Genomic DNA, 22,284 nt, shown 5'->3' with positions numbered 1-22,284 from the left:
ATTCCTTCATTCTCCAACTTAGGTATCATAGATGGTGGGCAGGCTATTAGGGGTGAAAAAGGCGAACCCTAGAATTCCCAGCCTCTGATCTGACACAGCCCAGTCCAGTTTCTGGTCAATGGCAAGCCCCATGCTGTTGGTCTTTTACAAGTCTCCATCACTGAGACTAATGTTAAATTCCAGATTTATTAATTGGATTTAAATTCTATCAGCTGTCTTGTGCAATGTGAACCCATGAGCCTAAAGCATTCGAGATAATGGGAACTGCAGATGCTGGAGATTCCAAGATAATAAAATGTGAGGCTGGATGAACACAGCAGGCCAAGCAGCATCTCAGGAGCACAAAAGCTGACGTTTGACTGCTTGGGGACCGCTTTGCAGAACACCTCCGCTCAGTTCGCAACAAACAACTGCACCTCCCAGTTGCAAACCATTTCCACTCCCCCTCCCATTCTCTTGATGACATGTCCATCATGGGCCTCCTGCACTGCCACAATGATGCCACCCGAAGGTTGCAGGAACAGCAACTCATATTCCGCCTGGGAACCCTGCAGCCATATGGTATCAATGTGGACTTCACCAGTTTCAAAATCTCCCCTTCCCCCACTGCATCCCTAAACCAGCCCAGTTCATCCCCTCCCCCCACTGCACCACACAACCAGCCCAGCTCTTCCCCCCCACCCACTGCATCCCAAAAGCAGTCCAACCTGTCTCTGCCTCCCTAACCGGTTCTTCCTCTCACCCATCCCTTCCTCCCACCCCCAGCCGCATCCCCAGCTACCTACTAACCTCATCCCACCTCCTTGACCTGTCCGTCTTCCCTGGACTGACCTATCCCCTCCCTACCTCCCCACCTACACCCTCTCCACCTATCTTCTTTGCTCTCCATCTTCGGTCCGCCTCCCCCTCTCTCCCTATTTATTCCAGTTCCCTCCCCCCATCCCCCTCTCTGATGAAGGGTCTAGGCCCGAAACATCAGCTTTTGTGCTCCTGAGATGCTGCTTGGCCTGCTGTGTTCATCCAGCCTCACATTTTATTAGCCTAAAGCATTCACCTGAATTACTAGTCAAGTGGCCTTTACCACCACTACATCCTCCTCCCTATAATTATAATAATGAGAAACATGCAAAGGATAAAGAGCAATAGCAGACTCTTCTAAAATGATAGCTGGAGTTTCACCTGCTTTTCTAAGAAAACCAAGGGACCTTTTTTCATGCCAACCACTACCTTTGGTTACATTTGGTAGAATCATTCTTGGGCCTTCTACAAGTTCCATTCTTATAAAGATATTGTGATGAAAGTTTATTATAAATTGTCTTTTTATTGTTTAAGAGTAAATGGAGTGTTGGTCTTAGTACATCAAAGAAAATACATGATGTAAGTTAGGTGACTAGATGCACTATCTAGCAAAATAATTGCTGAAGTGTTTCCTAAATTGAGGTTCCTTGTGCCCCACAGAGAAGTGGGCCAGGGGCCAGAAACAGTCTCTATTTAGAAGAAAAGATCCATGCCAGCAGAAAGGAACTGTTCTAGCTTTGGCAGTTTCCAGCCCATCAGAGCTGGAAAAATGTCTTCAACAGTTTTAGCAGTTCAAATAGACAGGTCTGAAAGAAGCCTCGAGCCTTTATAAAGTTCAGTGAGTAAAGTCAGAGTTATACTGTGTGTGCTCCTGACAGCATTGGAAAGAATCACATCTGGTGAAGATGTAGGAAGTCACCAAAAGGAGATGTTTGCAACTTCATCAATTGAGTATGTAATCAAATTGTGAAGATGGAAGTGACACTTCACTGGGGTTGAGTGTCTATAATGGATATTGCTGGGAAAAATAAATTTGAAGTTCTCCTCTTGATGTTCATATAATATCTTTCTATATTGTTACATAAGTCTATTACAATAAAAGCCAGGCACTTTTCTTAAAAGTACATTAAATTTTATAAATTCAGTTATTGACCCCAACACTGCACTAAAAATTGTAAAAGTAAAACTTACGGTCTATCAAACCCAATGCCCTCATCCCCTGAAGGAATGTATATTTTAAACATCTTCATCGTCATGTTCCTGGGGTCAGACCACTATTTAATTAAGTTAGTTAATTTAATTATCCCTGAAACCTGACTTAACCAGTAATGTCATCACCTAGGATCATAACAAAGTATAATCTTCTAAACAATAGATAATTTTATCAGGATAATGGGCCATTTTGATTCATTCATTGCTAAAGAGATGATACAAATATGGAAAGGAAACAATAGCTGTGAAATATTTTCACAATATTTCAGCTTCTAATGCATCAGATCTCAGTCTGCTAGAATGCCGAGTTAACTGTTTGTCCTGAGCAAATCTTACACTGGAGAGGCTTGTTAGGTTAGTTCTGAGGTTTTTGGAGAATGATTTACATTGTGTGGGACTGACTAAATTTCCTGAAGACAAGACCAGGTGAGGGTAGCACGGTCAATTGACTGTCTGGGAAAGCATCAGAGATAATAAGAACTGCCGATGCTGGAGTCAGAGACAACACAGTGTGGAGCTGGAGGAACACAGCAGGCCAAGCAGCATCAGAGGAGCAGGAAAGTTGACGTTTTGGGTCGGGATCCTTCTTAAGAAAATGCTGAAGAGATTACCAGAGGGTTGCAGTGAAAGAGACATCCACTGAGGTCTTTCCAGAGGGAGGAGGACAACTTCTTCAAGATGGGCATCATTGGAAGTGGCTTCACAGTAGGGTTATAACTCACTTAGAGATAGTAAGAACTGCTGAAACATCAACTTTCCTGCTCCTCTAATGCTGTCTGGCCTGCTGTGTTCCTCCAGCTCCACGCTGCATTATATCTGCCAGTAATAGCATGTTCCCTTTCCTGTAGACCATTAGGGAACCAGTTGGAGGTGATGGACGAGTGGTATTATCACTGAACCGTTAATTTTAGAAACCCTGATTCAAGTCCCACTAAAGTGGCTTCAATTCAATAAGCCAAAGAAGAAATCTGGAGTTAAGAGTCTAATGATGGCCACGAATTGGTTGTTGATAAAATCCCACCTGGTTCACTAATGTGGGAAGGAAATTGTCATCCTTACCTGGTCTGGCTTACATGTGACTCCAGACCCACAGCAATGCAGCTAACCCTGAGCATTTAGGAATGGGCAATAAATGTTGTCCTAACCAGCAATGCCCTCATCCCCTGAAGGAATGTATATTTTGAACATCTTCATTGTCATGTTCCTGGGGTCAGACCACTATTTAATTAAGTTAGTTAATTTAATTATCCCAGAATGTGCTGCAGCAGGATACAAATTCAGGATGACTTCATAGCAGTCCCTAGCGGTGCAATAATAGTGTCCGCACATCTGATCCAGAAGGTCAAAGTTCAAATTCCACCTGCTCCAGAGGTGTGAAATAACATCTCTGAACAGTTGGATTAGAAAGTATTTTAGCAATCCCTAGTTATAGCCAATGCACCCAAGTACCCTTAAGGAACCAGCCTTGTAGTGGTTCTGTTCAAGCTTTGGGCTGTTACTAAATAAATGCCAATTGGCCTTGACTCATTATAAAGCCAAATTCACATAGCTGGTCATAGTGCCACAACTGCTGGCAAGAGAGGTACTCCCATGTAAATGTCTCAGTAATTGGTGCTCCAAGCTGGCATGGCAGAGCAGTACTGCAGGGCTCTGACACTTTTGGAGATGCTGCCTTTCAGATGAGCTTTTGAACCCCAGGCCTGATTGCCCTCTAAGATAATACCTAAAGGGATCCCATTGCAATGCTGACCTCCTGGCTCATATTTATCCCTCAATCAACATCACCAATGATTATCTAATCGTTGCGATTTTATGAGATCTTACTGCGTACAAATTTGTAAAACCTTTCCTGCATCGCGACCATGATTACATTTTGCAAATATTTCACTGGCTACAATGGGGTATCCTGCGAGTAGGAAGGGGTTGCAGAAATGCAAGTCTTTTCTTTATTTCTTTCTCTGTAGTTATAACATTGATTAGATCAGATTTAGCTTCTTGTATTATCGACTGGTTTCAAATTCTAACGCGCAAAGCCCAATTGGCTTGATTTACTCTGCCAGCTCCTGTTACTTATGATTCACTTTGATGGAGAGCTTTATTGTTTCATCAGTGCAGTGAGCACGTTCAGAAAGGACATATGCCTGTAAAGGCTATAATTTGGTGAAACTGTCTAATTATTGAACTGGGCTAGCTAAGAGCAACCTGATAAAGGCTGCACTGTTACATTAAAAAAAGGCTTGATCCCACATGAGATGTTCAGCGAATGGAATTGATTTCGTCATTTTCTTTAAAATACCACAGTCAATCTGAATAGAGAACGACATAGACGTCTTTTGCAATCCAATAGATATTGTGGAGCTCTGTAGGATTTATGCCTAGTAAATGGAAGATTATTAAAGAAAATGACTCATCAAAGAATGGGATGAGAAGTTCTGCTTTTTCATAAATTGCTGTTCTGTTCATTATAAACTGCCCATTCATTAAAGGCCATTGTTGAGTTGGGGCAAGGGAAGCTGTTGCAGTGGCTGGGGACAATTAATCTTTCAGCTAAGATATTGCTTCATTTCTTAGCCAATGCACAGGTTTAAGCCCTTAAAACTGGGAGCCAAATTGTTGTGAGCATGTGCCAGTGGGTGGCACCGTGGCTCAGTGGTTAACACTGTTGCCTTACAGTGCCAGGGACCCAGGTTCAAATCCATCCACAGGACACTGCAAGTATGGAGTTTGCACCTTCTCCCTGTGTTTATGTGAGTTTCCTCCTACAGACCAGGAATGTGCAGGCTAGGTGGATTATCCATAGGAAATGCAAGGTTATAGGGTAGGGATGTGGGTCTAGGTGGGATGCTCATTGGAGGGTCGGTGTAGCCTTGATAGGCGAAATGGCCTGCTTCCACATTGGAGGTGTTCTATGATTCCTATTCCAGAAACTCGGGTATAATAATCTCAGGTGACATTGATCTGGTAGCTACACTGTTAGAGGTACCACATTTGAACTGGTAGTGTAAACACAGGGGCCCAGAGGCCTCCAAATAAATATAAACATCCCTACACATTATTTCAATGGAAGACAGGAGAGTCTTCTCTGGCATTTATCCCCTACTCAACACCCGATTGCACATAATCTAGCCATTATATCGTGGTTATTTGTGGGAGCTTGCTGTGTTATAATCGCTGCTGCATCTCCTATTTTACAAGTGACTACATTTTCAACACTGCTTCACTTTAAAGAGCTTTGGTATATCCTGAGGTTGTGAAAGATGCCACTGAAATGCAGATCTTTACTTTCATGGATGGGAATGTCTAAAGTGGGGCCTTATAGTGGCTTGAAGATGGTCAAGGAGTCAATAAGATGAACCAAGGAAATCACTTCAGATTAAATTGAGTGAGTGCAAGATCAACACAGCTTCAAAATATAAAAAAGAGAAGGCTGGTACCAAACCCTCATTGCAGAGTGGCTCTGTCTGTCAGTCAGTTGGTTGCACTTTGTAACGCAAACAAGGACAAAAAAAAGATTTCCAGCAAGAGGGTTCTTACGGTGCAGTGGTAATGCCCCTGAGAGACCTGGGTGAGTCGAACCTGTTCCAGAGGTGTGACATTACATCTATGAACAGTATGGTTAGCGACATTTTTAATTGATATCAGGAAATCTCTCTTTCAGAGCGAGACTGATGTTTGGAGTTGTATATTAGACTCTTCCTCCGCTCCCAGGGATGTTTGAAGGTGGGGGTGTATACAAAATCTAGCACATGGCCTTCCCAGCTCTAACATGCCTGAACCTTTACACTAGACAAAGGAAACCTTGTGCATTTTACACAGGCCAAGAGTAAGAGCAAGAAATTGATAAACAAAAGGAAAACAGAATAAGAATGAAAATTAACAAGAACAATATAAATCGATTGTAAAAGCTTCTGAAGGTATGAAAAATGGAAATAATTTGCAAGGACAAATGTTTATACTTTATAAGCAATAGCAGAAAAATCGAAAATAGAAATGGCAGAGAAATTAAATAAAGCCTTTCTGTCTATTTTCAAGATATTTCTCTGAAATAATTCTGAGCTATTGGCGCAGTGAGACACTTAATGAAAGAAATCACCTGTAATAAAATATAACATTGGAGAAATTAATGAATTGAAAATTGACAAATCCCTGGGACTTGAAGATGTTCAGCCTCAAGAAAGGGATAGCTACTGAGATTATGGATGTTTTGCTTATCATTCAAAATTCTGTTAATTCTGCAATGGTGCCTGCATATTGGAATGTTGCAAATGTAAGTCTTCTTTTGCAGAAAGATGGGAAATAAGGAACTCTAAACCTGTTAACCTGATGTCAGTCATTGGAAATACACGAGAATCTATAACAAGGACATAATCACTGTATATTTAGAAAATAATTGTCTGATTGGACACAATTAACACAGATTTATGAAGGGGAAATCAAATCTGATGGAGTTTTTTGAGAATATTATTGGCAGAGCTGGTCAGGGGACGCCAGTGGAAGATTTTGATTTGATTTGATTTATTATTTTCACATTTACTGAGATACAATGCAAGTATTGTTTTGTGTGCTAACCAAATAAATCATACCTCACATAGCTACATCAGGGTAATAGAACAGGATACACAATATAATGTTACAGTTACAGACGAAGATCAACTTCAATATATGAGAAGTATATTCACAAGTCTGATAATAGCAGGGAAGAAGCTGTTCTTGAATCTGTTGTTACATGTTTTCAAATTTTTGTATCATCTGCCCAATGGAAGAGGGTGGAAGAGAGTATAACTGGGGTGGGAGGGGCCTTTGATTATCTTGGCTGTTTTCCCGAGGCAGTGGGAAGTGTAAATGGAGTTAACAGAAGAAAGGTTGGTTTTCATGGCAGACTGGGCTGGATTCAGAGCTCTTCATAATTTCTTGTGGTCCTGGGTGGGGCAGTTGCCATACCAAGCTGTAATGCATCTGCAAAGGATGCTTTCTATGGAACATCTATCCCACACTAGTAGTTAGTAATCAAAATTAAAGTATTTAGGATTGGGGGGTAATACACAGGAATGGATTGAAGGCAGGTTAACAGACTGGAAGCAGAGAGCAGGAATAAATGGGTTATTCTCAGGATCAAAGACTGTGACCAGTTGGGAACTACTGGATCAGGTCTTGGGCCCTAGCTGCTCACAATCTAATCAATGATTTGAATGTGGGGGACAATTGCAATATTTCCAAGTACACCATTGATAGAAAACTTTCTTTTTTTAATTCATTTGTGGGACATGGGCATTACTGGCTGGGCAGCAGTCATTGACTATCCTTAGTTGCCTTGAGAAGTTGGAATTGTGAGTTGTGAAGAGGATGCTAAAGGACTTCAAGGGGATTTAGACAGACCAAGAGTGGGTAAGTGCTTTTCAGATTGAATGTAATGGAGATAGGGATGAGGTTATTCACTTTGCGGGGGAAAGAATGAAGGTGAAGAGTTGTTTTAATGCAAAGGGGTCTTTGTGTGTTTGCTCATAAGTCATTGCAAGATAGTGTGCAAGTGCAACAAATAAGTTAAGAGGCTAGTGATATGTTCACATTCATCAGGAGGGGATTCGAGTTGAGGAACAAAGACATCTTGCTTGAACTGTATAGAATATTGGGGAGGACTGCACTTACGGTATAGCGCCCAATCCCTTGCCTAAGGAGGTTCTATATTGGCTAAATAATTCTATACAGTATAGTAGACGATGTATATGTAATTGTTACTTGGGTAAATGCAAGAATTTGTCTCGAGTTCTACAAGGAAGAGTGATGGGACAGAATTTGTTTCATCACCCTGACACACAGTGTGTAACTGTTTACCTGTAGTGTTGTCACACTGATGTATCCAGGCAGGTCATGGAGCTGCTGATTCTCGCTGGGATGGGTGAAAACTCTCGTTCTGTTGAAAATTCCACCTTGGCCTAGGTACGGCTGGAGGAGAAGTGAAGGGTTGTCTTGTGTGTAATGGAAAACCGCCACAAACAGCGAGACCACGAGAATCAAACTCACCACAAGAATCAACTTCCTCTGTCAGGGGTGGGTGGGAGAGAGAAACAGGAAAATACTTGTTAGTCTGGACAGGCAGCTGAAAAAGGATGAAATGACTTAAAAGAAGCTGTGTCTATAGGTTGCTGGATGAAGCTATCCAATCACTTGAGACTATTCTGTCATTCATTTTGCACTTGGCTGGTCTATTTCTTAACTCCTTTTACCTTCCTCTTCAGTTATGCAGGGCAATGATTTGGAGTTCTGGTCGCTGTACTTACCAAAGCTATAAGGCTAGGGGCCATGGACTTGAAAATGGAATTAGAATAATTAGATTGTATCAGAGATAATGGGGATTGCAGATACTGGAGAATCCGAGATAACAAAGTGTGGAGCTGGATGAACACAGCAGGCCAAACAGCACCTTAGGAATACAAGATGTGCTCTAAAATGCTGCTTGGCCTGCTGTGTTCATCCAGCTCCACACTTTGTTATTAGAATAGTTAGATGACTGTTTTTGACTGGTATGGATGTGATGAACAAAAAGGCCTTAATCTGTGATGTGTATCTCCTCTGACTCCAAGGATGTCAAAACATTGAAAGAATTTCAGTGAAGGTTTACTGGAATAATACTTGGAATGAGTGGTGTCTGGTCTAAGGAAAGACTAAACAGGCTGAGCCCATATCCTCTGGGGCTTAGAAGAGTCAGAGATGACTTAATTGAAACATAGAAGATCCTGAGGAGACTTGACCGGGTGGATGTGGAAAGGATGCTTCCTCTTATAGGAGAATCTCGAATTATGGAGCACAGTTTTAAAAGAACGGGTCATCAGAGAGATGATGAAGCATTTTTTCCTCTCAGTAGCTTGAGGGTCTTTGGAATTCCCTTCCTTCAAAGGCAGTGGATACAAAATATTTAAATATTTTTAAGGCAGAGCTCTTTGAGGCCACAGGGATGGAAGATTATCAGGATCATGTAAGATCGTAGAGCTAAGTTTAAGATCAGATCAACCACGGTCTTATTGGACTGTGGCGCAGTATCGAAGGGCAAAGCGACCCATTCCTTCTCTCATTCCTTCTTTATATGTATGTTGTTCGATTCTTGGTTGTCTATAAAACCCTGGCTAGACTACACTTGGAATATTGTGCTCAGTTCTGGTCACCTCATTATAGGAAAGATGTGGAAGCTTTACAGAGGGTGCAGAGGAGATTTACCAGGATGATACCTGGACTGGAGGGCAAGTCTTATGAGGAAAGGTTAAGGGAGCTTGGGCTCTTTTCATTGGAGTGAAGAAAGATGAGAGGTAACTTGATAGAGGTGCACAAGGTGATAAGGCATAAATAGAGTGGATGGTCAGAGACTTTTTCCCAGGCAGAAATGGCTATTATGAGGGGGCATAATTTTAAGGTGACTGGAGGAAGGAACAGGGGGAGATGTCAGAGGTAGGTTCTTTATACCGAGAGTGGGGGTGTGGAACGCACTGCCGACAGTGGTAGTGGAGTCAGATACTATGAAGCTTCTCTTGGATAGGCACATGGAGGATAGTAAAATGTAGGGTCTGCAGGTTAGATTGATCTTAGTAGGATAGTAGGCCAGCACAACATCATGGGCTGAAGGACCTGTACTGTGCTGTATGTTCTACGTTCTCTGTGCTCAATGTAACTCTCACCTAACAGGGATACATTGATCAGAGTTTTGAACCGAACACTAGGATGGATTTTCTTCCCCTGCTGGGTCTGTGACCTGGATAAGAACAAAGATTTGCCCCAATGTCAGACATGTGATTTGATTAGACTTGTTGAGGGCCTCACTAAGTCAGATTAGAAGTGGAAATTTCCAGTTCACTTCTGGTTTCCCTGGCAACGTGATTGTTTTAGGGGCCGGGAAAGGGGTGGGTGCCCATCAGTGGTCGGGGGCAGGTCGGGTAAGGTTGTCCCGTGCTCCTGACAAACTGGAAGGCCTTAGCTTGTTTACCCCAGGGGGGTAAGAGCAGTCACTGGTTACTCTGGAAAGAGCTTCCTTCCTTCACAGTGGTATTTCAGCCGCACAGATCGCCTTTTGTTGGAGAGAAGGCATCTCCTCCATGACTTTGTGTCCTCTGTTTTCTTTCTGCTACTGCAGCCTGATGCTTCTTTCAAACAGATAGGCCTCCAAAGGGCTCTCTAGAGGTAATTCGCTGCCAGTAATTGCTGGCAAAACTAGGGCCAGGCTAATAAAAATGGGCCCTAAGAACATCCCAACAAATGATGCCATCCCTCTTTTGGCTGGTTCAGGAAACAGAAGCAAGCTCCACTCTGCTTCCCATCAGCTTCCAGCCTCAACAGCAACATTGTCAGTGAGAGACTTTCTGACTTTCCATGAAGTTGTGCAACTTGGAGTATTGTGTACAGTTCTGGTCACCGCATTATAAGAAGGATGTGAAAGCTCTGGAAAGGGTGCACAGGAGATTTACTAGGATGTTGCCTGGTATGGAGGGAAGGTCTTACGAGGAAAGGCTGAGGGACTTGAGGCTGTTTTCATTAGAGAGAAGAAGGTTGAGAGGTGACTTAATTGCAAGATATAAAATAATCAGAGGGTTAGATAGGGTGGATAGGGAGAGCCTTTTTCCTAGGATGGTGACGGCGAGCACGAGGGGGCATAGCTTTAAATTGAGGGGTGAAAGATATAGGACAGATGTCAGAGGTAGTTTCTTTACGCGGAGAGTAGTAAGGGAATGGAACGCTTTGCCTGCAACGGTAGTAGATTCACCAACTTTAGGTACATTTAAGGCGTCATTGGACAAGCATATGGACGTACATGGAATGGTGTAGGTTAGATGGGCTTGAGATCAGTATGACAGGTTGGCACAACATCGAGGGCCGAAGGGCCTGTACTGTGCTGGAATGTTCTATGTTCTATAGCTTCACATTCCCCTAAATCTCTCATATCATAACTGAGACCTTTTCATTCCAAGCTTCCACATTCCCCATACAAATTCTAGAAACAAGGGCTACACCGACAGTGTGTGGTTCACCATGGTTGGACATCACCATGCAGTTTCACCTTAAAACGCAGTCGCTGTAGTAAAGTGGTGGCTGCTTTGTATACAAAGCAAACAAAAGCAGAAATTGTTGGCGAAGGTCAATAGGTCTGACTACGCTTGTGGGACGAAAGCAGAGTTAACGTTTCAAGTCCCTTGACTTCCACAAAAGAAAATGATGAAAACTCTTAGATAATAAAATGTGAGGCTGAATGAACACAGCAGGCCCAGCAGCATCTCAGGAGCACAAAAGCTGACGTTTCTGGCCTAGACACTTGAACTGCAGGCATCAACTGGAGGTGGCAGTTATGAAGTGAAATGATACATCTTGGAGGTCGAGAGAAACAGAAGTATGCATCAGTGGGCTAATACAGGCTAAGTACTGCAGGTGGACGTGGCTTCAATGCAGCAAAACATTGAACATTTTCAGGACTGAGATAGGATATTTCTTGGGGTTAAAGGGATCTGAGGGTTGGAAAATGGCAACAGGACATTGAGTTGGATGATCAGTCATGATCATAATGGATGATTGAATTGAATGAATGGCCTACTCCTAGCATTCCTACAGGGGAAAAAGAGGCCATTTGGCCCATCCCATCTGCACTGTCCCTCCAAAGAGCATCCCATCCAGACCTCTCGCCACCCTATCCCTTTAACCCCACATTTACTATGGCTAATCCAACCAGCCTGTACAACTCTGGACTACAGGACAATTTACCAAGGCAAATCCACCTCACCTGCTCCTATCTTCTATATTTCTATGAACACATTTGGACTGAATATTCTATTACTGTGTCCCAAATTCTGTGCAACAGGCAGGACTGCAGTCCTTGGCGAAATTTCATTGGCACATTCTCAACAAACAAGGTCAGTCCACAATGATACTGCTGCCACTTTAGATGTCAGTACCTTTGTGTTCTTGTTCCCTTGACCCAACAATTGCTCACTCAGAGACTATGAAACTGTGAAAAGAATGACTGATGTTTCTGATGCTTTTGCCCTTAGCTGTCACAGAGCGCAAGATCAATGATGCAGTGAGCTTTATTGAAAGTGGCAGTGCTGTACCAGCCTTGCAGGATATCTTCAGGGCATCTTACAGAGAGGGACACAAGTCTATTATTTCACCATCAATGAAGGGCAGCCTCTTCATCCAGTGCTCTGTCCTTGAATGCACAAGTCTTAGTTCAGTTAGTAACCCTGTCATCTCCGAGCCATGGTTTTGTGGATTCAAATCCCACTCCAGAAATATATAATCGTAACCGATGTTACTGAGTGAGTGCTGCAATGTCGGAGTGCATCTTTGACATGAGAAGTTAAACCCAGCTGTCCGCTCAAATAGCCACAACACCTATCAAGGTCACTGTTTCGAACAAACAACAGGGAACATCTCCCCAGTGTCCTGGCCACTGTTGAGTCCATGATAAACTTTGCTGAAGATCCGATTAGCTCACCATTATCTCATTACTGCTTGTGGAAGGACGTTCCTGATGTCTGGGGATTTCAGAATCAGGGATCAGAGTTTAAGGATGCAGGATAGTCCATTTAGGAAATTTCTTCATCCAGGGAGTGATAAGCCCATAGAAATCTTTGCTGCAGAAAGTGGTTGAGACCAAAACATTGCTTGCTTTTCAAAAAGAAGTTGTTCGATATAGTTCTTGTGGCTAAAGGGATCAAAGGAAATAGGAAGCCAGCAGGAACAGGATACCGAGTTGGATGTTGAGCCATGATTGGTGGAGAAGGCTTAAAAGGGCCAAGCAACCTAGTCCCCATATTCTATGGGATCTTGCTGTGCATGAATTGGCTGCTACTCATCCTAAACATCATGAGAGTGGCTGCGCACAGGAATGAGCCCATGCTATGTTAGAAACATTAGATGTTGGAGAAACCCAGCATCTCTGGCAGCGTCTGTGGAGAGAGAAACAGAGTTAACAGTTCGAGTCCTGCATGGATAATGATTGGAGTCAGGTGGATTTCATTGACTACAAGATCCTTGACTGGAGTTGTTAATCTGGGTCAAGCAGGGGGCCTACACTGACTAATATAAGTAGGGGATTCAGAATCTGTTCACTTCAAGGGACTGATTCTGAGCTGGCTGGTCACAAATAAACGAAGGCTGCAGTTATTGCCTTATACTTCTACATCGGAACTCCATGGAGGTTATTATGTTGTAAGATCTTGCATTGCTATCAAAATGACATGTAGTCTGTCACCCAGAAAAGAATGGTTAGGATCACCTCAGTGAGGCTGTTCAAAGAGAAAAGCACTGCTGCGCAACTGCTCATTAAGGAATGGGCTTTGTGATTGTATTTATATTGTAAAGGAAGACTTCACAGTTGCAAAAAGGTATCAAAGTATGGAAATAGGGAAGGAATAATTAAAAGTAACAGTTTTATTGAAGGAAGACAATTCAGAAAATAAAGCATTTACAAGGCTATGGAAAAAAAATGTATTTTAGTTTATGCATGGGATATGGGCTTTACCATTTGGCTAACATGTATTGCTTGTCCTTAACTGCCCTGGAGAAGGTGATGGTGAGCTGCCTACTTGAACCACAGCAGTCCACCTGCGGAAGGGTGACCCACACAGTCCTTAGGGAGGGAAGTTTTTGTTAATTTATTCATTCACAGGGGGGTGGGTATCACTGGCTAGGGCAGCATGTATTGCCCATCCCCCAGAGGGTAGTTAAGAATCAGTCACATTGTTGCAGGTCTGGAGCCACATGTAGGTCAGACTAGGTAAGGAGGCAGTTTCATCCTGAAAGGACGTTGGTGAACCTGATGAGATTTTCTCAGATAACCAACAATGACTCCATAGACACTAATAAAACACTTAATTTCTTGAATTTTATTGATTACAAATTCCACCATTGTTATAAATCTCTGGGATAACAGTCTGGAAATAATACCATTGCACCATCACATCCCCAGTGCTTTTGGAGCACTGGTAAGTTCACCTAATGAGTTTCTGGTATCGTAGGCAATTGTTCTGATGGCAGATTGGTTCAAATCCCAACTACGACATGGGTGGAATGTAATCTGGAATCTGAACACTGGTTTCAGTGAGGTGACTGAAACTACGCTCAATTGCTGTTAAAAGCTGACCTAATTCCTGCCCAGAGATTGTAGGAACTGCAGATACTGGAGAATCTGAGATAACAAAGGTGTCGAGCTGGATGAACATAGCAAGCCAAGCAGCATCAGAGGAGCAGGAAAGCCAACGTTTCTGAAGAAGGGTCTAAGCCCAAACGTTGGCTTTCCTGTTCCTATGACGCTGCTTGGCCCACTGTGTTCATGCAGCTCTGCCCCTCTAATTCCTGCCCTTTTAGGGAGGGTAAATCTGCCATAATTACTTGGTCTGGCCTACATGTGACTCCAGACCTACAGCAATATAGTCGGCTCTCAAGTGCCTTCTGCAATGTTTGAGTAGTGCACTGAGTTAAAGACAACAAAATTACTCACCCAGACAGTGATGTCCACATCCTATGAATGAATTAAAAAGGGATATCTTTTCAAAGAGCAAGCAAAGACACATTCAAAACAGTCCCCATGTGTTTTAAAGTTCTACAAATGAATGCAGTAATGATAGTGGTGCAACATAAAAGAGGAATTTTTCACTTTAATCATGGGATATGCTGTTCGACTACAATCCATCCCTCCTGATTAGAGCCGGCGCAAGCCGAGTGGGACCTTGTAAAATTGGGAGAGAGTACTGCAAACCCTGTGAGATGCATCTTCCTGTTCTCTTATTCATTCACCTACTGTGAACGCTGTCAATCGCAATATTTCCCACTGCAACGCTGCAGCTGAAGAAAAAAGTGCAAGGGGAAGTGAACACTGTCAGATGGGCAAGACAGCCATTCAAAGTGACAAAGCTTTTGGTGTCAAACACAGCTGAGGTTTAAAGGTAAAGGGTGGGAAAGGATTATGGGAAAGGAGGACAGGGGAGGCAGGCAATTTAATAGGGATTGAAGTTAAACTGATATAGCGATATATGATTGGGTAAATAGGTTGGGAACAAGAAAGGGGAGACAGTTAGGAACACTGGAGACACAATGTGTTCAACTAGAGGTAACAAAAGGCAAAAGTACAGTGGATTTTGGAAATCTGAAACAAACAGATTGCTGGAGATGCTCATCAGGCCTGACAGCATCTGTGGAGAGAGGAACAGAGTTAACACTGAGTCCAGTATGACCCTCAGTCTTGTGTCCTATAAATCAGCTGTGCCAGACTTGGAATGTTAACTCTGTTTCTTTCATATTACATTCATTGAATCCCACAGTGTGGGAACAGGCTCTTTGGCCCAACAGGTCCACACCAACCCTCAGTGCATCCCACCCAGACCCATTCCACCTGATCTACACACATCCCTGAACAATATGGGCAATTTAGCATAGCCAATCCACCTAACCTGCACATCTTTAGATTGTGGGAGGAAACCAGAGCACCCGGAGGAAACCCACGCAGACAAAGGGAGAATGTTGAAACTCCACACAGACAGTTGTCCGAGAGTGGACTCGAACCTGGGTCCCTGGAGCTGTGAGGCAGCAGTGCTAACCACTACGTCAGTCTCTCGCCCTCAATCCACAGCTGTTCTCTCGTGCTTGTTGTACTGTAAGGGGTTGACGATACCCTTCTTACCCGCTAACGTTCCAGCCTAATTTTCCCACCGACCCTCCACTCCATTCCACCAAACATTTAATGTGTCTTTCATTTCAAATCCTTTTCACTGTAAAAATGCAGCACTCAGCTTCATTTTTTTTGCATGAGATCACCTGTTCCTCCTATAGGATCAGGCCAGTGTATTTTCAAACACTGAAAACAAACAAACAAAAAAAAGTGGAAATCACAGCATGTCAGGCAGCATCTGTGAAGAAAAAAAAATGCAGAATTAATATTTTGGGTTGGAAGACCCTACCTCAGAACCATTCCTCTGTTTGGAGGAAGGGTCACCAGACCTGAAATGTTAATTGATATTTTTCTTCACAAATGCTGCCAGACCTGCTGAGCTTTTCTAGCAACTTCTGTTTTTGTTCCTGATTTACAGCATCCGCAGTTCTTTCGGTTTTTGTTTCGCATTTGTGGAAAGACGGCAAGCTAACAAGTTCAGCTAGAGAGGATTACACGCAGGCAAGGAAGGAGCTCAAAAATGGTCTGAGGAGAGCCAGGAGGGGGCACGAGAAAGGCTTGGCAGAACGGATTAGGGAGAACACAAAGGCATTTTACACTTGTGAGGAACAAGAGAATGGCCAAAGAAAGAGTAGGGCCGATCAGGGATAGCATAGGGAACTTGTGTGTGGAGTCTGAGGAGGTAGGGGAAGCCCTACATGAGTTTTTTGCTTCTGTCTTTATGAAAGAAGTGAGCTTTGTAGTGAATGAAACCTTTGAAGAGCAGGTGTGCATGCTGGAATGGATAGGGATAGAGGAAGCTGATGTGCTGAAAATTTTGTCAAACATTAAGATTGACAAGTCGCCAGGCCCGGACCAGATTTGTCCTCGGCTGCTTTGGGAAGCGAGAAATGCAATTGCTTCGCCACTTGCGAGGACCTTTGCATCCTTGCTCTCCACTAGAGTCGTACCTGAGGACTGGAGAGAGGCAAATGTAATTCCTCTCTTCAAGAAAGGAAATAGGGAAATCCCCGGCAATTACAGACCAGTAAGTCTCACGTCTGTCATCTGCAAGGTGTTAGAAAGGATTCTGAGGGATAGGATTTATGACTATCTGGAAGAGCATGGCTTGATCAAATGCAGTCAGCACGGCTTTGAGAGGGGCAGGTCATGCCTCACAAACCTTAGAGATCTTGGAGGATGTGACTAGAAAAGTTGATGAGGGTCGAGCTGTGGATGTGGTGTGTATGGACTTCAGTAAGGCATTTGATAAGGTTCCCCATGGTAGGCTCATTCAGAAGGTCAGGAGGAATGGGATACAGGGGAACTTAGCTGTCTGGATACAGAATTGGCTGGCCAACAGAAGGCAGCGAGTGATAGTAGAAGGAAAATATTCTGCCTGGAAGTCAGTGGTGAGTGGTGTTCCACAGGGCTCCGTCCTTAGGCCTCTACTGTTTGTAATTTTTATTACTGACTTGGATGAGGGGATTGAAGGATGGCTCAGCAAGTTTGCAGATGACACAAAGGTTGGAGGTGTCATTGACCGTATAGAGGGCTGTTGTAGGCTGCAGCAGGACATTGACAGGATGCAGAGATGGGCTGAGAGGTGGCAGATGGAGTTCAACCTGGATAAATGCGAGGTGATGCATTTTGGAAGGTTGAATTTGAAAGCTGAGTACAGGATTAAGGATAGGATTCTTGGCAGTGTGGAGGAACAGAGGGATCTTGGTGTGCAGATACATAGATCCCTTAAAATGGCCACCCAAGTGGACAGGGTTGTTAAGAAAGCATATGGTGTTTTGGCTTTCATTAACAGGGGGATTGAGTTTAAGAGTCATGAGATCTTGTTGCAGCTCTATAAAACTTTGGTTAGACCGCACTTGGAATATTGCGTCCAGTTCTGGTTGCCCTATTATAGGAAAGATGTGGATGCTTTGGAGAGGGTTCAGAGGAGGTTTACCAGGATGCTGCCTGGACTGGAGGGCTTATCTTATGAAGAGAGGTTGACTGAGCTCGGTCTTTTTTCATTGGAGAAAAGGAGGAGGAGAGGGGACCTAATTGAAGTATACAAGATAATGAGAGGCATAGATAGAGTTGATAGCCAGAGGCTATTTCCCAGGGCAGAAATGGCTAACATGAGGGGTCATAGTTTTAAGCTGGTTGGAGGAAAGTATAGAGGGGATGTCAGAGGTGGGTTCTTTACACAGAGAGTTGTGAGAGCATGGAATGCGTTGCCAGCAGTTGTGGCAGCAAGGTCATTGGGGTCATTTAAGAGACTGCTGGACATGCATTTGGTCACAGAAATTTGAGGGTGCATACATGAGGATCAATGGTCGGCACAACATCGTAGGCTGAAGGGCATGTTCTATGTTCTATGTTCTAACATTTCAAGTCTAGATGAGTGCACATGACATGATGTCAGCAGAGCTCCCTGCTCTGAGCTCACACGTTCCAACTGTCATCATGTGGGAGAGACTCTGCTAGACAAAGTTAGATCACAGCATTTGTCAAAGGCTCGCCTGTGTGTTCCTAAAATGCTTTCTCTTATTCACAAAATTCCTGTTCCAACGTAAGGTATGTATTTGCATGAATGATGGATTGAGAATGCCTCTGAAGTGAATGGCATGTGAAACTGAGAGGCAGAAGTGGCTGCAGAGAATTGACCAGAACACCATCCATTTATTGTTTGAGGAATAGTAGAGACCAGAATTCAGGAGCTTCAGGCCTAAGAGAGCTCAGTAGTAGAGCAACAAAGGAGTGGGAGAGTTATAAACAAAAGTTGAGGGTGGAGATAAGTGGAATGTGAGCATCAGGGAGAGGAGTAAATTGAAATGCTGAAGGTGAAGTTAATTCATGAGAAGAAGCAGATTGAGTAGTTAGTGGACATTTTATTCTCCTGGTCTAATCAGGTACAAGTTTTATGTTTATTTACATTTATTTCTATGAACTTTAATGGTAGCCTAATAAACAAAAGGTATAAGAAGGGGATGTGGTGTCACCTTGGTAATATCACGAGATTAATAATTCAGAAGCCCAGGCTAGACTCTGGCAATAGGGGTTCAAATCCCACCATGGCCTCTGGTGAACTTTAAATGCAGTTGATTAAGAAATACAATGAATTAAGAACTACGGAATCAAAAGCTAGTCTCAGGAAGAGAGACTAATCGGGTGGATTTTTAACCTTTGAATTGGATGGTGAGGATGCTTTGGCATACCTGCCTGGGGAGAGGAGCTTGAGAAGACGGGGTTTTCAGTTGGATTGGGAAGGCGTTCCGTATCTGGAGAGGGACCAGAGGCAGCCTCAGGGCCAATGTGTACTGGGGCTAGCAGTCTTAAAGGCATGCCTCAGCGATGAGAGACTGTGTCCTGGTTCTAATGAAAATAGTAAGGCACTTGAGCCCTTACCTCATAGTCCCCCATCCTTCATCCACCTATACCTCCTCCACTCACTTAAAACATTCTTGAGTGACAGCCCAGGCATGGAATAAAAAAGGTTGAAATAGCTGAGCCCTGGTGAAAATATTGTTTGATTAACTACACTGGCTCTGTGAGCAATTCTGTAAGTTGTACAATGTTAATTTACACAAGAAGTTAAGTGTTTGTGGTTTCTACTAGTGATAATTTAAAAATCTGGATAGCTGACAAAGCAATTGGACTTCTTAAAGACAGTAAAAAGTTATAAAATGAAGTAATTCATTGAACTATTTTTAACATCATTGTTTTATGGCCAATTGAGTTATTTTTGACTTGAGTCAATTGAGGTAACACATGCATTCGAGGAGGGTAGTGCTGTGGATGTTGTATAATTTGGTCTTTCAGAAATCATTGGAAATAGTGCCACATGGCAGGCTGGTTAGCAAATTAGAAATGTTTGGGATCACTGGTCCTTGGCAGCAAATACAAGAAACTAGCTAAAAAGGTGGGAAACAGATGCGAGATATAGGTGGGGATTTTTCAGACTTGAGACGAGTCAAAATGGGTGATCCCAGGGATTGGTGATGGGACCCTTGCTTTTTCTGATTTATATAAATGATTCAGACGTGGGTGTTGAAGGCAAAAATCTCTAGATTTGCAAGGGAAAATAGTGAATTGTAAGTATGATGCCGAGCAACCCCAGTGTCGATGCCAAATTGGTCAAATGGGCAGATGCCTGCCAAATGAATTCCACACAGAAATGTGAAGAAATGCATTTTGGTTAAAAAAAACTACAGAAACAATACAGGGTCAATGGTACAACATTGAGAGGAGTACAGGAGCACAAGGAACTTAGGGTTTATGTGCTTGTTTCTCTGAAGGTGGCCAGGCAAGCTGAAACCATTGTTACGATGGCTTATAGGATGCTTGGGTTTATAAATAGAGACACAGGGTATAAAAGCAAGGAAGGGATACTACACCTGTACAAGTCATTGCTCAGACCACTTTTGGAGTATTATGCTCAGTTCTGGGCACCTTATTTAAGGAATGATGTTAAAATCCTGAACAGTGTGCAAAGGAGATTTATTAAAATGATACCAGGAATGAGGAATTTTCGATACAAGATTAGAGAAATTTTGCTTATCGTCTCTGAAGTCAAGAAGTTCCCCGACATCAGCCTTCCTGCTCCTCTGATGCTGCCTGGTCTGCTGCGTTCATCCAGCTTGACACCTTATCTCAATAAGAGCTGCCGATGCTGGATTCTAACTTTAAGAGGTCAACTTATTGAAATGTTCAAAATTAACAATTTTGACAGAGTAAAGGAGGATATTCCATTTACACTAGTTGTTATGTCAGTAACTAGGGGTCACAATTTCAATATTCACTAGCTAGGCAGCATTTATTGCTCAGAGGGGAAGAAAGAGTCAACCATATTGCCAGGTACAGATGGCAGCTTCCTTCCCTAAAAGGACATTAGTTAACTGGGTGGGTTCCCTCCCCCCCTCCCCCCAATAATGGAGGAAATCATCACGAGACTCTTAATTCACATTGAATTCAAATTCCACCATCTACATGGCAGGATTTGAACCCGGTCCCTGGAACATCATCATCTGGGGTCTCTGGATTAACAGTCCAGCGATGATGCCACTAAGCCGTCGCCTCCCATTGTGACCTACAAAGAGCAGAAAGCTAGTTTTTGGTCTTTGGCCCAAGGAAGCACTCTTTACACAGACACAGAATGTAAGGAACAACATCAAATCAATTCCAGATACAAATTCAGCTTCAAGGCTATAACATTTGGCTGAGAAATGGCTGGGGGACTGGGAACCGAAGAGGCCAGGTTTATAATTTCTACGCGAAAGCCAGGAGGCATGGTAGAGGGGGAAGCAGTAGATTTAGTGATTCAGGATGAATCTGTGGAACTGCAATGGCAAGGGAGAATATAATAAAGAAACAAACTGACAAATCTGGTTAGAATTAAACACAAGCCATAAAAGGGTTTTATTAAAAAGGACGCTCTCATTCAAGTCCGAAATGCTCCAGATGTGTGCCATAATGTGTCTGAACAGGCTGGTCAAAATAACTAAAAGATCTTAGTTCATTTCAACACACCACCCTGTTCCCTGTCCGACATCTGTGTCTCAGGCTTGCTGCAGTGCTCCAGCAAAGCCCAGCACTAACTGGAAGAACAACACCTAACTTTTCCACTTGGGAACTCTACTGCCTTCTGGACTCAATGTCAAGTTCAACAATTTTGGGGCTTCAGGTACATTCTCTCATGTCCTTACCCCAACCGCCACAGACCAGGCCTTGTTATCACATGGTCTGCTACAACGCACTGCCCATCATTAGCCACTAAGAGCTATACATTCTCCTCGGCTACATTATTCACTCCTTTCTCTGTCCCACTGTTCTCTCTCTCTCTCTCTCTCTCTCTGGACTGTATCCCAACTTATTGTTAATGCTGTACTCCCTACCCTATATTCTGCATGAAAAACAACATTCTCCTTGCTACCACCAGTTCTGAAGGGTCACTGAACCCACCATGCTATTTGATTTCTCTCCATGGAGAAAATCGAGTAGCCTTTATGGACACTTGTGCTTGAAGGAGAGCAGTGAAAAGTTTGTAGTGTCGTCACTTGGCATCATCTTAGGTGCAGACACTTCAAGTGTTGTTACAGTGTAAAATAAATCTAGGTTAGCATGGGAAGAGAGTTCAAAAACTCCAGAATGATACTAAGAATTGAGTATAAAGTACTCAAATGCCAGTCCTTTTCCATGAGTCCATGCCTCCTGGCTTCAGAACACAAGGCAACACAGCCACTTCCACGCGCTGGCCTTTGTGCAGGACACACTCTCTTGCTGCTGTGACTCCTGTACTTGCCTCAGGGCATGGCCGCACACTCTGCTCTGGGAACCGGCTTGTGACCTGGCCTGTGCCCACTCTGCTGCCACTTGGGAATTGGCCCGTGTGGATGATGATGGGATAGTGTAGGGGGAGGGGCTTAGATTAGGTCACAGGTCAGTGCAACACTGAGGGCCGAAGGGCCTGTTCTGCACTGTATTGTTCTACGTTCTATATTCTATGTTCTACTGCTGTCCTGGGAATCAGACCCCTCAGTCTGCTTTGGGCCGAGTCCCGGAGATGCACGGATGCTGCCAGATCTGCTCAGCCTTTCCAGCTATTTCAATTTTTGTAAAAGATTTTACGGCTGTACAACATGGAAACACTGATCAAT

The 22,284-nt window shown here is 43.3% G+C and overlaps 1 protein-coding gene across 2 annotated transcripts in view; it reads right to left on the bottom strand.

Annotated features, from left to right (window-relative positions):
* st6galnac3 (ST6 (alpha-N-acetyl-neuraminyl-2,3-beta-galactosyl-1,3)-N-acetylgalactosaminide alpha-2,6-sialyltransferase 3) overlaps positions 1-22,284 on the bottom strand; it is a 307,564-nt gene that overhangs the window by 254,776 nt on the left and 30,504 nt on the right. For both annotated transcript variants that reach the window (XM_048538730.2, XM_059648118.1), the window contains exon 2: positions 7,843-8,049. In XM_048538730.2, coding sequence (XP_048394687.1) covers positions 7,843-8,049 — 207 coding nt within the window. The remainder of the gene's footprint in view (positions 1-7,842; positions 8,050-22,284) is intronic.

Source organism: Stegostoma tigrinum, chromosome 8 (assembly GCF_030684315.1).
Source record: "Stegostoma tigrinum isolate sSteTig4 chromosome 8, sSteTig4.hap1, whole genome shotgun sequence".
Taxonomy (NCBI): Eukaryota; Metazoa; Chordata; class Chondrichthyes; order Orectolobiformes; family Stegostomatidae; genus Stegostoma; species Stegostoma tigrinum.
This window is presented reverse-complemented; position numbering and strand designations above follow the sequence as displayed.